We start from the raw sequence: 16,891 nt of genomic DNA on the forward strand, positions 1-16,891 counted from the left end.
ACCTTTCTCTTGGCTTGGTTCTTGAGGAGCTCCTGTTCACAGTGTGTCCTGTCTGACCCAGGGCAAGGGGTGAACAGATGAGACCCACGCAGGGCTAGTGTTGGGGGCCGGGGGCACCTTGGTGCTCTAGGGTCGGGTTTCCCCACCTCCTCTCCCATCGGCACAGTACCTTTTAGTGTCTCAGACACTGGGCTTCCTCATAGGATTTGTTTAAAGAAAGGATCCTGTGGCTCAAAAGAAAAAGTTTGAGAACCACCGTTTTACATTCCTGTGGTTGAGTTCTAAAACTATTCCTTTAGCCAAAATACTGAGAAACTCAGTGGGATCAGATTCTCCGGGCTTGGCTTACGTGTTTGCTGTCCCAGTGTGAGTCGGCCATTTCTTAGAGGAGCCTGAGCACATGTGAGCCTAACCCCTCCTTCTGTTCTAAAACTAGCAGGCTGTTGGCTTCTATTATTGTATATTTATACATTAATTTAGATCCTTCCACTTCTGGCCGTAAATGAGTAACGTCAGGGAACTTGCCATAAACCATTAAAAGCTGGATAAAATAGAGGACAGAACTGTTTCCAGACACTGGGGCAGTGGGCAGTGCAGGCTCTTGGTCTCAGAGAGAAGGAAGGAGGCACAGTGAGCCCCCTTGTCCGGGGGCAGGAAGGGATCTGAGCAGCTCGGGTGACCAGACCACATTGAGGGGACGGGATTAGGTTTCTGGGAGGCCAGAGGAGCTGGAATGGCAGGAGATGGGGCTGGAGACAGGGAGCCATGTCAAAAAAGAGCTCCCGAGGTGCAGAGAGCTGAACCTGTACGTGCCTGGTGGGGACAGTCAAGGCCGGACTGAGAACAACTACAGGCCAGCTCCAAGCCGAACAACTCCAAGAGTTTACATAGGCCTGGGCCACATTCTCTTCCACCTGGTCAGACCAGAGATATTTCTGAGCATTTGTGACAACGAGGAGAGACCCCAGAATGGGACACACCAGACCATGACTAACAAAGCTTAAACACAACTCTCCAGAGAATCCCACAGGTCCGCAGGGAACAACATGCCTGCCGGAGTAAATGTCAGTACTCTTCAGGAGAAGAGAGCAGGGGCACCTGGGGGGCTCAGTCGATGAAGCGTCTACGCCTTCGGCTCCAGTCATGATCCTAAGGTCCAGGGATCGAGGCCCGTGTCAGGGAGCCCGCTTCTCCCTCTCCCTCTGCCGCTCCTCACCACTCGTGTTCTTTCTCTCTCTCTTTTGCTTGCTCTCTCTCTCAAATAAATAAAATCTTTTTTAAAAAATGAGAGTGAAATTTAATACCCAACAAGGGAAATGCCTGACATCCAGCATCTAGTAAGAATTACTCTATCCTGTGTGAAGGAGCAGCCTTGACATGTCCATCCTGATGCCATTTGTCCTGCTTGACCCTCCCGGCGGAAGGGAGCGCACTGACTTCAGATGCTCCCAGCTCCGTCCTTTGTGCACCCCAGCCCCTGCGGGCCTCGCGCCTGCCTGGGGTCCAGGGCCAAGGCTCCTGGAGTGTGTGAGCACACAGGAGCAGAAACAGAAGGGAGCGGGGTTTTAAAGCATTTAGTATTTTAATGGTTTTACAGAAGCAACTTAACAATGTAATCCAAATTCTTTTTTTTCCAAAGAAATAATGCAGATGTATCAACATCGAAGAGGCAAGTTCTTGTCCTGTATTTTGCAGAATAACATAAAATAGTCATTAAAATAGAAGCTATCCAGACAACAGTGTTAGCCCTAAAAAGAAACCAGCTACCAAGACGTGGAGGAACTTGACGTGCATGTTCCCAAGTGACAGAAGTCAGTGTGAGCTGGCTCCGGACTGTGGGATGCCAGCTGCAGGGTGTTCTGGAAAAAGCAGGACTGCGGGGACAGTAAAGATGGATGGGGGGCCCGGGACCAGGGACAGGGATGAAGGGGCAGAGCATGGGGGCTTTTCAGGCAGTGGGTCCTCTGTGACCCCACAACGAAGGCTGTGTGTCCGCATAAACCCGTCGGAACCATGGAATGTCCAGCACCAGGAGTGAGCCCAGACGTAAACTATGGACTTGGCATGACAGCGATATGTCAGTGGAGATCCATGACTTGTGACAGGCACTCCATCAGGGGGACGTCGGGGTGGGGGCAGGGCGTGGAGGGAACCTCTTCATTCCTTTTAATTTTATTGTGACCCTAAAACTACTCTCGAGGTTTTCATAAAAAACCAAACCTGTCAAAGGTATAGATTCCCACAACCAGAGACCCCTTTCCCTTCCACGCCTCCTTTCTCTGTTCAACCAAGAAAATCTTAATGTAAATCTAGCAAGAATTGTTAAGTGTGAATCTGCATTAAGATTAACTACTGAACTTCGTATTTTATGTTTGGTACCTTATGGTGGGCACCAACCACCTGCCAGGTCGCAGGGAGCCGGGAGCGCCATGTGACACTTGATTACCTGGCAGGGAGCCAGGAGCACCGTGTGACACTTGATCAGCCTGTGGGTGATACTCTCAGACCTCCAGTGAGGATGGTACACTTACAGAGATAAAACTGAGCTCCTTTGCACTTAGCAGTATGTCTGCGGTCCAGACTCTCTGGCAGTGTTAAAAGTTAACCAGTTAACGACCCTTTAGGGCTAGATTATAATATGGCCCCAAAGTTATTTGAACAATGTGTTTATTTTCAAGATTCTGTTGTCTGGCTGGGAAGGGGCAGAGAAGGATGCCAACTCGGGCTCACGGAACTGCCCACCAGCATGTAGGACGTCTCCATCCGGTCAGCCCTGTGTCTGGACAGCTTTGGCCCCCATAGTCGCAGAGCCCTTGATTTGCAGGGTTTCCTTTAGCTGCAAGCCTTGATCTAGGGTGTGGAGCCACATGCCAGGCAGCTGGTTTGCCATGCCTTCCAGACGATCCTGTCCCCCCATTGGTGCTCACCATGCAGACTGGAGTTTCAACAGATGGTCCTGTCCCCTCCCTGCCAGGAAGACCCTCTCACTCGTCCGGCTTGCTCGTCCACTGCAGACGAAGCCCTGCCTTAACCGCTGACCCTCTTTAAGGAGAAGCTGTCGCTGGGATCTGCCTTCCTGCACCGTTGGGTGATGCGCTCTGGAAGGTTCAGCAGTGCCAGCCTGCAAGGCCTGTGGAGGAAGAGGATGGCCAGGGAATTCATGCAGCTCTCCCCAAACAGGACCAGCTCTGCCAGGTTCATGAGCAGCTCATCCCTGGGAGAGCCAATGTCCCTCTGCAGCTTCAGCCGGGCCCGCTGCAGGAGTGCAATGTTGTAGAGGAGGCGGCAGGCAAACGTGGTCAGGGCCATGGCAAGCACAAGGCAGGGAGCGGAGGCCACATCCTTCTGGGGAGGGGCCGCCCGCCAGGCCAGCTGGACAACGATCAGGATGAAGAACGCCAGCTTCAGGACAAGGGCCAGCCCGAAGCCCAGGCTGACCTTGACGATTTCATACTCGGGCCAGGCGGTCAGTGGGTCCACCTGGCACAGGGTGGTTCTGGACAGCTCCCCAGATGTGCCCAGCAGGGCTGCCAGTCCCAGGGAGCTGCAGAAGGCACAGCCCCCGATGATGGCCAGGCTCTCCATGGGCCTCTGGGCCGCCTTGATGGCCACGGGCAGGCAGGGTGCAGAGCCCTGTAGCAGGAACGCAAAGAGCATCACCAGCTGCACATACTGCGCGTTGAAGTAGCAGACATTGGCCAGGAAGGAGAGGGTGGCACAACTCAGGTTGGTGGCGACCATGTAGTCTGGCCGGCTGATGGCGGTGAGGGACAGCAGCGTCACCAACACGTTGGTGATCGTGAGGTCCGAAAGGAATGCGTCCAGGCCACCCCACCTGGCACGGCCCTTGATGAAGGTGGTCAGGTTGAAGAGCCCAGCCGCCAAGCTCACCGGAACCCCCAGAGCCATGTAGACCTGCAGGCACCTAGAGACGATGCTCTGTGCGGCGATGACATCCTCGACTGCTGAGGACACGCGACTCGGGTACTGGACCCATGACATGTTGTGCAAGCTCATCCCAGCTGCGTCCGAGCTGCAATGGAAGCATACCACGCTATTTACCGGCCATCACCCTAGGGTCACGAGAAGGGTGGGGGCGGGGGGCCTGCCTGGAGGAGGGCCTCCCCCGAGGAGGGTGGGAAGAGGGATTGGTGTGACTACCAGCTTCCCTGTGGGGGTTCTGGAGCAGGGGCCTGGGTGCCCGTCCACTTCTCCCCACACATCGGAACGAAGCTTTCTGCTCTTAAGAGAGGCAGCTTCTTGGAATGAGGTCACGTCTTAGTCCCACTGCTAAAGCTTGTGCGCCAGGGGCCCCAATCTCCTGAAGAATTGCAGGGGAGCGGAGTTCCAGGACCCAGATTTAGAACTCCTCCTGGGCATCGTGCTCACTCAGGGCCTCAGCATCAGGCCGGGGAACGGCCGGAATCTGCATTCTGCGACACGTGTGCATGTGACCGTCCAGCTTCTGGACCCAGAGACCTGCACTCTGTCGTGTTGACTGTGGAGACGGAAAGGGGTTGTATGTGAACCCTGGCCCTGAGGATCACAGCCCTTCCTGCTCTTTCAACCAGGACCTGTTGGTATGAGCCAAGCTGTAAAGTCCTGACTTGGGGCTTTAAATCGCAATGTGTACAGACTCACATCCTTCCTGGCTGGTCTTTTGTCACTGAAATTGTTTGGTTTCTGTATACACACATCCTCCCCTTCAGTTTTAACCAAAGAGCCCATGAAGTCAGGAGATCGCGTAGCTGCTTGTTCAAAGGAGGTTGAGGGGGTAAAATGGGAGAGTTGATGTTCGTGGAATGCTCACGCGTAGGCCTGGCCCCAGAGCCTGCTTTCATGTTCTCCCCGGGGGGGCAGCCTGGGGCCTGGCTGACAGAGTCACACAGTGTGGTCACATGCTGCCAGCACGGACTTCTGAAGGAGAGAGCACAAGCGCATGGCCTCTCTTCCTGGCTACCCACCACCAGAGCCATCTCAGTAGCAGACTTTGCATCTGGAAGCACCTGTTACACACATAGGAGGTCTGACAGGTGGCCCCTTGCGTATGCGGATGTGTCATGGGCGTCCCTCCTTCCTGGACACGCCCAGTGCCCAGATGCATTGTCCTGGTTTGACAGCCCTGGGGCACAACATGTGGAGGTGACTAGCATGTGCTTGCCTTCTCTGGCACATCAGTGGCTATCCGTCCCACAGGCCTGCGGAGGTGACTTGAATGCACACATTTCTCCATGTCCGTGTCTGGCTGGCATTGTCTGAGAAACACAGGGAATTGCACTGTTTTCCATCTGCTACTGCTGAAGGTGATGAGTGATTGCCAGGACGCAGAATGCCTTCAAAATTAAGAATAGTGACCCGACAGAGAGGAAGTGATTTGGAATGTTAATCTTTAATTACGGCAAATTGGAAAGAAGATCTTGTGAACATTGACCACAGGTCAGGAAACAGCATTAGGCTGGGCCGGCGTCTGATCTCTGCATCTGGCCAGTGTCCTGGGCACTTCCTGGGGCCAACCGTACTCTCTCTGCTGGTGGTTTCGGGGCGCTCATTGTCAGAGGCCCCCAGCTTGTGGCAGTCAGCTCCATTACCTGATTTGGTAGCCAGGTTCTAGGTCAGAGGGTGTAGCCAGGTTCTGGGTCAGCCAGGTGGACAGAGGGTGTACGTCCCCAAATCTGGCTGTGAGAGAAGGTCCTGGACTCATCAGCTTGTTAACTGCTTCTTGCCTTTCTCGAGAGGCAAGGGGCCTTCTTTGGAGTGGGGTGAGCTCCAACCTCACGCTCCCTTCCGTCTGCTGTGTGAGTTGTCTGGTGAGAGGTCGTGCACCTGTGGGCCCACAGCCAGGAGTGGGTGTGCTGCCGTCAACACTGCTCACAGCGCCTGTTGACCCAAGTTCTTGGTCCCAGCTCCTCGGTCTGCACTCTGGGCTCATTCAAGGAAAGGAAGTTGCCAAGGATGGGTGGGGCGCACTGGCCCCCAGTGTGCCAACAGCACAAAAAGTGGGGTGCTGCTCCCTGCCACTGGGTGCCATGCTCCCTCTCCTGTATTTAACACAAGCGTGTGATTCTTTTGCCCCAGGGTGTGGTCAAAGGGTGGAATTCTAGCACCTTTTTATCCCTTCAGGATTGGGACCCAGGGGAAGGCATCCCAGCAGGTGAGACCTGATGCGCTTCCGAATCCCTGGCCGAATCCCTGGCCTTGCGGCGGCCAGCCTGGGAAAGTCAGCAGGCTCTCAGCTTTGCCCCCTTCTGGGCCCAAGGAGCACAGAGCTTCTCCCAGCGCACCGGCTGTGCAGCAGCCTCACCCACCCCACCCACTCTGTCTCAGGCCTGAGCCTTTGCCGGGCTGGGTGACCGCCAGCCTTCCCCTTACCACCACTTGTAGGTTTTATTCAGAAAGATAATAAAACGTGGAAGATATCTTCTCATGAAATTGTCCTTTGATGACGGCTCTTCTGGTGAATCCCCCACCCACATCCCTGACTCTTTTGCGTCTCTTCTCTGTTTGTGGCTTCTCTTTGGCCTTGACAGTCCTATGCCTCCTGCCCCAGCCCTGGAGGCTCACCCCTGGAGGGGAGCAATGGGGGGCAGGGCTCGTGGGAATCAGGGCCTTCAGTAAAGCCGAGTGTTCACCACTGCTGCACATTGTGGGAAGCACTTAACATGGGGTGATTTCCTTAAACCGTAGTTCTCCACAGGAGGTAGGGACAATTGAAATCCCATGTTGTGGTGGAGGTGAGCACATCACAGAACCATGGGGTCACTCGTTCAGTGAGCCAGTAGGTAACAATGGCGTCAAGATCAGAACCTGATGGTTTGGCCCAAGAACCTGTATACTTTTAACATTTACATGCGACAAAACTTACCCTTTTGGTGTATACCACGGATGCATCTGGTTACGTAAATGCCACCATGCACAGTTGACAGACGGGTCCATCACCCTCTAGATTCCTCTGTGCCATTTCTTGGTGCTCAGCCCGTCCCTGTGCCACACCCCAGGCAACCCCGCACTGTTGTCCCTCCCATTCAGACACTGCCAGGACATCACAGGAGCGGACTCTGGGTGCCTTCTGTGTCTGGCATGTTCCCACTGGGCGGCCGGCATCGGAGGCTCCCTGATGATGCATGGGCAGAGCTCACTCTTTGCTATCGCTGAGCCACGTCCCAGCCGCGCGTCTGCCATTCCGCTGATGTGGGGGCCATTTCCAGGTGTGGGTGCTTACAAACCAGCCACTTGAAATATTTGTGTATACGTTTTTATATACGAGCATATGGCTCCTTGCAGATGAGCAGAAAACTTTTTTCTTGGGTAAATACTTGGGAGCAGGATTGCTAGGTCTTGCTTTTTAAGAATTTTATTTGGTAAATTTGACATGGTTCACGTTATAATACGGTGTGCGGCGTGTGGCTGTGATACAGTGACGTGTTGCTGATCAGCCCGAGCTCATCAGCAGCACAGTAGGGCCCTGGGTCAGTCACTTCCTGATTTCTGTCTGTGCCCTCGCCAGACCCCCTTCCCATCCTTTCACTGGTTTGTTCTTGTTTTTGTAAGATTGATTGATTGATTTGACAGAGAGAGAAGGCACATGCGAGCTTGGGCGGGGCAGAGGGAGAGGGAGAGAAAATCTCCAGCAGACACCCCACTGAGCGTGGAGCCCGACGACGCTGAGATCATGACCTGAGCCGAAACCAAGGGTCGGAGCTGATTGTGCCCCCTAGGTGCCCTGGTCTGCTTTTTAAATAGCTTTAACTTCTTTCGACTGCGCGGCTGTGGTGACCTAAGGTACTTGTCCTCTCTGCCTTGTGGAGCATGGTGTGCTGTGGGCCCGTGTGTGCTGCCGTGAAGGGCAGTGTGTCCTCCGTCCCAGCCAGGTGCTGTCCCACTGTGTGCGTGTGTGCTGCACTGTCTCTGTCCGTGCAGCTGCTGATGGGTGCTGGGCTCGTGTCTGCAAGTGTGAGTCAGACTTGCGACGCTGCCAGTGTTCGCCTGAGAGGCTGTGATGTTTGGTGTCCCCTGCGAGAGCCTATGCTTTCCAGCATGGGTCTTAGCTGAGACTCCGAACTCCCCTAGAAGCCAGCCTGACCGTCTGAGGCATAACTCTACCTTGTTCTGGTGCCAGTTTCAGGCCAAGAACCAGGGCTTTGGGGGCCCTCTTCTGAGTCACACGAAAGGGCTGCCAGGGTCCAGCTCTAGGGTCCCCTGGGAGCTCTCCGTGGCCAGAGCCTTGAGAATTTTGTGTTCTTTACAGCAGCTCGTGGCTGTAGCTCCTTAAATAGGCTTTCAGAGTGGGAGGGGCATGTGGGGCGGCTTCCTGAGGGTTTGTGTACCCTTGGCCCCCCTGGGCCCTAGGTGGCCATCCAGCCTTTGCTCCGCTGGGCCCTCTCCCAGCAGCCCCTCCTCACACGTTCTGTGTTACAGGCCCACATTTATGTCCCTAGGAGCTCTGCTCAGGCACTGAACAGCAGGGTGGTTCAGTGTTTTCCCTGCATCCACATGGCCCTTCTTGTCATCCCCGTGTACGAGCAACAACTCTAGTTGCTAGGACCTCCCCACTGCAGATGCTTACGGAGTCTCTGAAGTTTTGATGTCCTTTTTTGCTGGGTGCTTTCCAGTTCTGGGCTCATTTCACATGTGATCCCAGAAAAGCTTGCAAACTCTTTCTATATGGAAAGAGCGTAAGCCTTTGAGGACGGGATTCTGCTAGGTGACTGCTGTGTCCTCAGCCTGGCCGGCGCGACCCTCTGCCTGGGGCTCTCCATGGCCCCATTGGTCTCAGATGTGAACCTCTGGGAACTGTCACCAGGACTCCTGTCACTCACGAGCTCTGGCTATGGCTGTCTCTCCACCACCAGCTCCTGATGTTGCAGGTGCATGAGAATGTGGTGGGCGCACTCCCTGCTCCATGTTCATCTAGTGAGTTACAGGACGGAGCACAGGGAAGGGAAACTGCCTCTTGTCCCTGCCCCTTGGGAGGATTCCTTCCTACTCTGTCCCAAGGCACCAACCCCATTCCCTCCTGGCCAGCTCTTCCCGCTTTCGCTCCCTCTGGCAGGACTTGGCTTTTTTAGCACCTTCTGGTCTCGGCTGCGTAAATGTTTCCATTCCATCCCAGTCTTCTGTGCTCCTGGCCGACAGGCAGCCGTGGGCCTGATGAGTCACCGTTCAGCCCATACATGGCCAAGCCCTGTGCTGTCCAGCCTGGCCAGCTTTACGGTGCTGTGGTGTGGGGAGCACGAGCTTTCGTGGACACTGGGCATAGGGTACCACCCAAGACTCAGGCCAGATGGCATGTGGAAACCGTCCACAGGCTCCCACCTCCAGACCCCACCTGGAGGCTAGGAAGGGAGTGTGACCAGCTGTGTGGCCCCGCTTACCCATACTGCGTTTGTGGGGACCTGGTACCAGGCGTCTCCCTCTTCTCCTTCCTGGTGATCCTAAGGTGCGAATACCTGAGCCGTTCTGAATGTGTTCTATGGGTTTTGGGGAAAACTTCACGGAAGTGTGAAGATGAAAAGGTTTCCACTTTGCTCCTTTCGTGTCTTCTGAGACCACCTCTGTCTTTCCTGGACACACTTACACGCACACATGTGCCTCCGGGAGACATAGCTGCTCCCTGTCTGACCCGGTGCTGGGCAGTCTGTTCCTCACACAGTGGACGTCCCTGCCTGGACAGGGACTGCCTCGCTGTCGTCCCTGTGCTTTTGTGGACACATCTTGTGTCCCTGTGTTAAGTCAGAGGCCAGAGCCCACTGTGAGAGGCTTACCTGTGTGAAGGCTGAGCTCTGGACCTCTGTGTGCTCATGGGATCTTCCTCTGACACACCACACTCCCTGATGTCCCTGTGGCCTCTCAGCAGACGTTCAGGGACACAGTGAGAGCCCCTTGTCTGTACTCAAGGGCCCTTCTTTTCAGACCCACCTCCCCCCCCGACCACCACCATGAGAAGCTTCCCACTGGTTCAGACGGTTCCGAGGGCAGAGACGATAGGGGTCTCCTGGCCTAGGGATGCCCATTTGTGTCCGCTGGCCGCTCTGTGGGCCTAGGTGTTTGCCAGCACGTCCCAGTGCCCTGGGGGCAGCCGTTCCCCCGCAGAGCTGAGCCAGAGAGAACTGCGCTCCAGCAAACCCACCCCTGGTCTAGAGACGCACACTCCATCCACCTGTCCCCACACACTTACCGAGCGCTTACGAGGAGCCTGGCCCTGACCACCAGGTGCCACTGTCCTGTCCTCATGGACCCTCTGTGCCTTAGCTCGAGAACACCTGGTCCCTGGACCTCCAGAACCTCTGGGGACAGGCTAGGCTGTCCCCTCGCATGGGGAGCGAGACCATGCACCCTACGGAGCATCGCGCCAGCAGGGCCTGCTTTAGGGTTTGGGCTTGGGTGGGTGATTTGGAGGAGGGTCTGAGGAAGTGGGCGCTCTCTGTCAGAAAGCAGGGGCTGTACCACGACCAGGGTCCTCAGTGGTCCTGCCTGATGGGGATGTGGCATCTTTGGTAAAGGGGCAGAGCGCACACCTGCACCGGACGGTAGGGTGTGGCTGTTCCGTGGCCTTTTGCGGCCTGCTTCATGCTGGTCCCAGGACTACATGGCACTGTGCTGTGGCACACTGCTCGGCCAGGTTGGCGGCCAGACCCTGGTTTTGTTTCTATCCTCCTGCACACAGCCCCTGCGGCGATGCCACATCGTGCTCTGGACCGCAGCACCAGGCCGCCACATGGCCCTGCGGACCCCTCCCCAGCAGTCTCTGCCCTGCTGTCCCCAGCTGTTTCGTCCAGCCCCACCCTCCTCGGCCCTAACCCTCCTCGGGGCCCTGACTGAAGGGCACGTGCAGAGCCCAGCCCTGTTACCGGAGGTCCTGGAAGGCTGTGCTCCATGGGCTTCCACTGATGCCCTGCCCTAGCAGCCCCTCTGTGAGGTGGACAGCCCCATGTCGCACTCCATAGGCCTGTGGTATTAGACAGATGCATGAGCTCCTGGGTGTGTGTCCGCAGCATGGCACCCCTGAGCGCCTTCAGGAAGATTTTGTCAGACCAGGTGGCACGTGGAAGGCACTCGGGTGGTTCCTTTCCACTTACAGAGAGGAGTCAGGTGGTCATAGAGACCCTTTCCTTCCATGCCATACTGAGTGGCCCTGAACACAAAGCATGCCTTGTGCAGAAGGCTGGCTGCCCTGCTTGCCTGGAAAACTCAGGCCTTTCCTTCTTCCTAGGCTCCTCCCTCTGGGCGGAAACACCACAGGGTCTGGGTGCCCCGCCCCACCCCCACCACGGTTCTGGAAAGGGGCCCCCCATCCCAAGCTTCATACCCCATGAAACCTATATGTTCCAGATGTGCCTCCTGAAAGACATTCGCTGTCTTCTGCCAGAATGTAACCTCTCCTGTTGCACCCTGGGATGGAGAGCTGGTGTGAGGGTGTGCCTCTGGCGGCTCTGGTCAGCACCCAGATGTGCGTGCGGACAGTTGACAGGCCTCTCCCAGCTCTGTCCTCAGGACACAGAACTAGAGCCACTGTGTGTCTTTCCTTATGAGGGGACCTGAGCGCTCTGCGCAGTCATTTGCAAGTTTAAATGCTGGCAAAATAAATCTCATTTTCGTTTTCACTGGAGCCAAGCTATTGCATAAAGAAACCTTCATTTTCAGAAAGAAATGGCACTTGGCTGTGAAATCACCCTCAGCCCACACTGTCAGCCCGCGCTCAGGCCACAGTCCCCGGGGTGGGGGCCCCCAGAGGCAGGGAGATAGAGAAAGCCAAGAGGGCCGGCAGCTCACCTGGGCGAGGCACACACGCCGCGTCCGTCTTCAGTCCTGCCTGTGCTCTGTGCTCACAGGGACGCAGGCACAGACCGTCGCTCCTGTATGGAAGACAGGAATCCAGCTGAAGTCTTGAAACTACACACACTGCATTTTAAGCAGAGTGTGGTTTGGCCACGTGACCCAGAAAACTTCAGCTTGGCCCACGTAGAGAGGTAACTTTGCCTCGCAGACAGAAAAAGTGAGGTGTGTACCTTGCCTCCCGGCGTCTGTGGGCATCCAGCGGTTTCCCTGCAGACTCCACACACTGACCGTTCACGAGATGGTCCCTCCCAGAAGGCAGGCAACGTCTGCAACTTAAAATAGGACCTAAAACCCCACCCATAACACAGGGAAAAGTGTTCCCAACCTGTGTAGCCCAAGGAAAGTCCCCCAGAGTTTGTCCCTTAGTGCGCTCCACCCCAGCCAGGCACTGCCCTCCGCTGCAGGGTGGATCAGCAGGCCAGAGGCCTGAGCACACAGCCTTGCAGGCCTGGGCCTGGAGCCTCCGTTGGGATCAGGCAGAGTCAGGATGCTGTTACCTGCCAGGGTCATCCACATCTGATCCTGTGCCCTGGCAAGGGGCTGGGCACAGGGCAGGTAAGAATCGCGGAGGGAGAATGGTCCGGAGCCCTGGGGGCGTGAGGAAGTAGCCCCGGGGATCCCAGATCCCTAAAGGAGATGACCTGCATAAAGGAAGCAGGAGTTCAGCATGGACCTGGAGGCTGGTGACGCTTCCCTGGCGGCTGTCCCCAGGCCAGCCCCAGCTGGAGACGTGACACGCAGAGCCCTCCTTACATGACTGCACCCATGGCAGCTGACCCTGTGTAAGATCGAGTAGCACTTGGGGGACGTTGCATGTAGCACCCAGCCCACTGGGGTCCCTGATGGCATCCATAGCCGCGTGAGCTCCAGGGAAAACCCACCGAGGCTGCAGGGAGGCAGAGAGTACCCCGGGAACCCCCCCAGTCACTGAGCCCAGACTGGGGCCAGGGATCACGTGTCGTCTGATGTCTCTTACAACTTGGACTCCCCACGTGGGTCCTGCTGTGTTGTTGCTGATGAGCACCTGAGAGCAAGCCACCCTGGGGCCTCTGTGCCAAGAGCCTTGAGTCCAAGCAGGGCTTAGGAGCTTGGTTAGGAGTGGGGAAGCCTCGCCGAGGTTTGAGGACCACTGACCGAGGCTAATCTCTCCAGATGGGAGACCTGAGGCTTGGACAGGGGCAGCTGGGTCTCTGTCAGTGTCACTGGCCAGCATTCGCTGCTCAGCTCCCAGGGTGATAAGGTGCCTTGCCGTTAGAGCCGCATGGCCATCAGCTCTGCCCACTGGTACCTGCAGGGAGGCCCCCAGCCTGGAGTCAGGCCCTGACAAGAGTGTGTGGCCACAGGGGAAGCGAGGCTCCCAGCCCCCAGCCTCCAGCACACAAGCGAGCAGAGGCATCCTGAGCTACTGTGTGGCTGGCACACCTCCCTCAGCCTCCCAGTGTCCAAGCCCTTGTGCACGACCCCGGCCAGCTCTCTGGGCTCTGAGTCTGAACGTGCCGCTTGCAGCTGGTGGCCGCAGGCCTCCCGCGCTTTGTCTTGTGAATGGGTTTATAGAGCTGCGCCTGCTTGTTGGAAGGGTGCCTCAGGACAATGGAGCTGGTGGGTGGGCCTCATCAGGCTCCTCAGAAGCCTGGCTGGGGATGGGGGTGCGGTGGGGGCCCTGCCCCATGTGGATGATGCTCATCTGTGGGTTCTGCTGCGTCGTAGGGGCATTGCTCCCGTGAGATCTGGGGCCCCCCAGGCAGGGTGAGTTCCCAGGGAGCAGCAACCACCTCTGTCTTAGGATTTGGGGCATCCTGCCTCCTGCTCACATGAGTTTAGGGCTTGGGGGTTTTGAGAGCCCCAATTTAGAGAAGTAAGCCTACCCTCTGGGCTCTCCCAGCCTTGCAGGGAAATGTCTGAGCTACTGGCCCAGCTGGCCTCTCCCCGCCCTGACCTCCTGGTCTTCCGTTAAGCTGAGAAAACCACATTGTCTTCCCCAGCTGCGTCCACTGGGAGGCCTGGTGTATGGTTTGGCTCCATTCTGCAATGTCCAGAAATGTGTTCCATCTGCACCGTGGCTGCTGCTGGCAGACAGGCAGTGTCCGCCTCCAGGCTGCGAGCTTGTACTGCCGGCCGCCGGCTGCTGGGCCATGAGAACCACCACGACACTGGAGCCTCCTGTTCTCGTGGGCGCCTTGCCCGCTGGGCCCAGCCCCCCACTTGCCAGGGCTCCCACCAAGCCATCGAGACTCGGGATGAACAGAACTGCTAAGAGAAGTAGCCACGCACTAAGCCTGAATTTCTGGTGCCGAGCGGAGGGGAGAGCCCGAAGCATTGAGATGAGGGTTGTGAGGGCAGGCCGGCTAGCTCCCAGCTCCCGTTCACTCTGGTCAGAGGGTAGTAAGTCCAGCAGCGCTGCACAGGGTATCTGAGGGTTAGAGGAGTTGGCAGTCCTAGACATGTGAAGCCAGAGACCATCTGTAAACACAGGTTTCTGTTGAACAGTGTGACCTGCACAAAGAGAGGGTCCCACATGGGTCTTAGTTGGGCCGGCCTCTGCAGCCCAGCCCCAGGACCAGCCTGGAGTGGATCCCTCTCCAGCCCACTGTCCATCTATCTCTGGACACCCCAGCACCCTCCTCCTGGGGTGCCTCGAGGCCTTGTCCCCGCCTTCTGTCACACCCTGTCTTTGCATTTCTGTGGATCTGATTTACTCCCCATAGAACTGTCTGCGCCCTGGGTTTGTGTGCTTCATATCAGGATTGGGGTGTAGGAGGACATGACTTCCAGGGGGAGTGCTGTGCCGCCTCATTCCTGGCCTGGCCCATCCCATGTGTCCCACACTTCCTCAGTGCCAAGGGTAGACGTTGGCGAAGAGGTTGGAGCGTGTTGGAGCTCTGCACATGAAGAGTGCGCGCAGTTACCGGACGTGAGTGAAAGTGGGAAAGAAGGTGTGCCCACGGGGCCGCCTGTCAGCTGGCAGCATTGTTCCACTTGCACGGGAACTGGCAGCGGTCTCCCAGTGCCCACTCCTCCTCCTGTGTTCCTGGCCCCGTGTTGAGAAGGCGATGGAACAGCCCGTTCAGGGAGCAGTGGCTCTCCTGCCCACCCCTCTGTCCCAGAACACACCGTCTTGGGACGTGTTGTCTTTGTGTATAAGCACAGGATGGTCAGGCTTCATGTTCTCTGCAGTGAGAGCATCTATCCGGGGCTTTGCCCACGGCCCAGCCCCAGTTATGGACGTGACTGTGCTGTAGTGCATGGCCTCCAGAATCTGGCACACCCACAGTCACCCCATGTTCGTGGCAGCTCTCCTTACAGTGGCTGCGGTGGGAGCGGCCTGAGGGTCCGTCAGTGGAGGAACGGATGAGAAACATCCCCACGCGGTATACAGAAAGGAGTGGTGGACTGATGCCTCCCCCAGGCCTGAGGGACCTTAGCAGGGACCGTTCTGTGAGAGAAGCCTGCCCCAGGGGACCATGTGTTCTGTGACTCCCCTGAGAGCTGTGTCTGGGAGAAGCCGATCCACACAGACAGGAAGATGAGTGGTTGCAAGGTGCTGCGGGAGCCGCCTCATGTATCCTGTTCTGAGATACCGGCACCAATGGCCCCTGCATGCGTCCCGACTTTTGTCACTAAGACATTTGTACATGTTTAAAATTGGCTTTATTTGAGACAGATGCCATGTAACTACACTAGTTATGAGAATGCGGGTCACTGACACTAGAAGCCCTAACCGTGGCCCACTCCAGCGGCCGCTCCGTCACCTTGAAAGGTCTCACCTGTGCGTCTGTGGCCAATCCCTGTACTGGACTTCTGGCTCTGCTCGCCACCAAGCTGTTTGTTTTGCTTTCCTTGTCCTGCTGCTGTGTGGTCAGCAAGAAGAGGGGAGAGTAGGCTGATTACGGACTGACTCATCTCAGTTCCAGCCCAGGCCACAGCATGTTTCTCCGCGGCTATGGGAGATGATGGGAGCCTTGGTGGGCATGCCCACAGGTGCTTCCAGGACAGGGAGACGAGCCAGAGCCGCAACAGGCAGTCCATCTGCCCGTGTGCCCGTGGCCCGCGGCTGTCCGCTGGCTCTTTCCCGATTTATCTCCGTGCTCATCTGACCTCATGGTCACCCAAGAGCCTTGGAGTGAAACCACAGTGCCAAGTAATGGGGCCTTTTCAAACTCTGGGGGGACTTGCTTGGGGTGTTTGGACAAATGTTTTCCTGAAGAAAACCACGTTCGGGTTATTTGTGGTCTGAACCTGGCTTCCAACACCCGCAGCCTATCTCTGCAGCCATGCGGTGAGCGCAGTCCTACCCTTAGGGCCCCAGTGTTCAGCCCAGTCAGCCCTGTCTGGCGGGCCATCTCCTCACAGAGGAGGAGCCAGGCGCGTGCAGAGGTCAGAGGTGTCCACAGAGGCTTGGGGGAGTGCAGGCTCCTCCTCCTGAGGGGTGGGGACAAAGGGCGGGCACTTTTCCGGAGTGCCCTTTGCACCATGTGGAATCGTGAGTCCATTGCAGAAGCATTTCCTTGATCTTGGAGCCTTGGGAGCGGGCAGAGCCTCACAGAGACGGGCCCCTCTGTGACAGAAGCATCTGAATGCTTCAGGCGACGGGCAGCCCGAGTGGCAGAGGCTGGACCCATGTGGCCTTCCACCTGGCCATGCAAGAGAGAGCAGGCCCAGAGGCCGTGGTCCAGAGTACTTCCCTCCTGCAGACTCCAGCATTCACCTGTGCCTTCTTAGATGGAAACTTTTCCAACAGTTTTTAGAAGGCATGTATAATCTTACGGCTAGGTCTTATGTACCTTTCTAGCCATGGCCCTTCTTTAGCTCCCTGAGATGTAGGACATTGCAGTGAGCATTCAGCTTCACTTAGTGATGAGAAATTCCAGGGAGAGGCTGCCCTGTGGACGGCAGCATGCTGAGCCTTAACTGCACAGCAGTCCAGCGTCACGGGCCCATACCTGGCTACTGTCCCTGCAGGTGCCTGGCCCTCCTGGCTCCAGCATGGCCACCTGGGGCTGCGTGGACTTGGCATGGCCAGCGTGTGTGTGTGCATGTGGGCGTACACATATATGTG

General features: G+C 56.8%; 2 protein-coding genes across 2 annotated transcripts in view; one reads left to right on the forward strand and one right to left on the reverse strand.

The window, feature by feature from the left end:
- The window catches only part of CUNH7orf50 (chromosome unknown C7orf50 homolog), a 124,374-nt gene that overhangs the window by 52,953 nt on the left and 54,530 nt on the right, over positions 1-16,891 (forward strand). The window lies entirely within an intron of this gene.
- On the reverse strand, positions 1,569-11,936 carry LOC123390710. The gene is made up of 2 exons (XM_045075189.1): positions 11,770-11,936; positions 1,569-4,033 (listed from the first exon to the last, which is right to left on the reverse strand). Exon 2 carries the CDS (start codon positions 4,015-4,017, stop codon positions 3,028-3,030), a length of 990 nt encoding a protein of 329 aa, XP_044931124.1. The 5' UTR covers positions 4,018-4,033; positions 11,770-11,936; the 3' UTR covers positions 1,569-3,027.

Source organism: Mustela putorius, unplaced genomic scaffold, assembly GCF_011764305.1.
Source record: "Mustela putorius furo isolate JIRA1106 unplaced genomic scaffold, ASM1176430v1.1 tig00000139_pilon_pilon_pilon, whole genome shotgun sequence".
NCBI lineage: Eukaryota > Metazoa > Chordata > Mammalia > Carnivora > Mustelidae > Mustela > Mustela putorius.

Excerpts from the sequence above, each read along its gene's own strand:
- LOC123390710 (XM_045075189.1), bottom strand. The coding sequence starts at position 4,017 with ATGAGCTTGCACAACATGTCATGGGTCCAGTACCCGAGTCGCGTGTCC.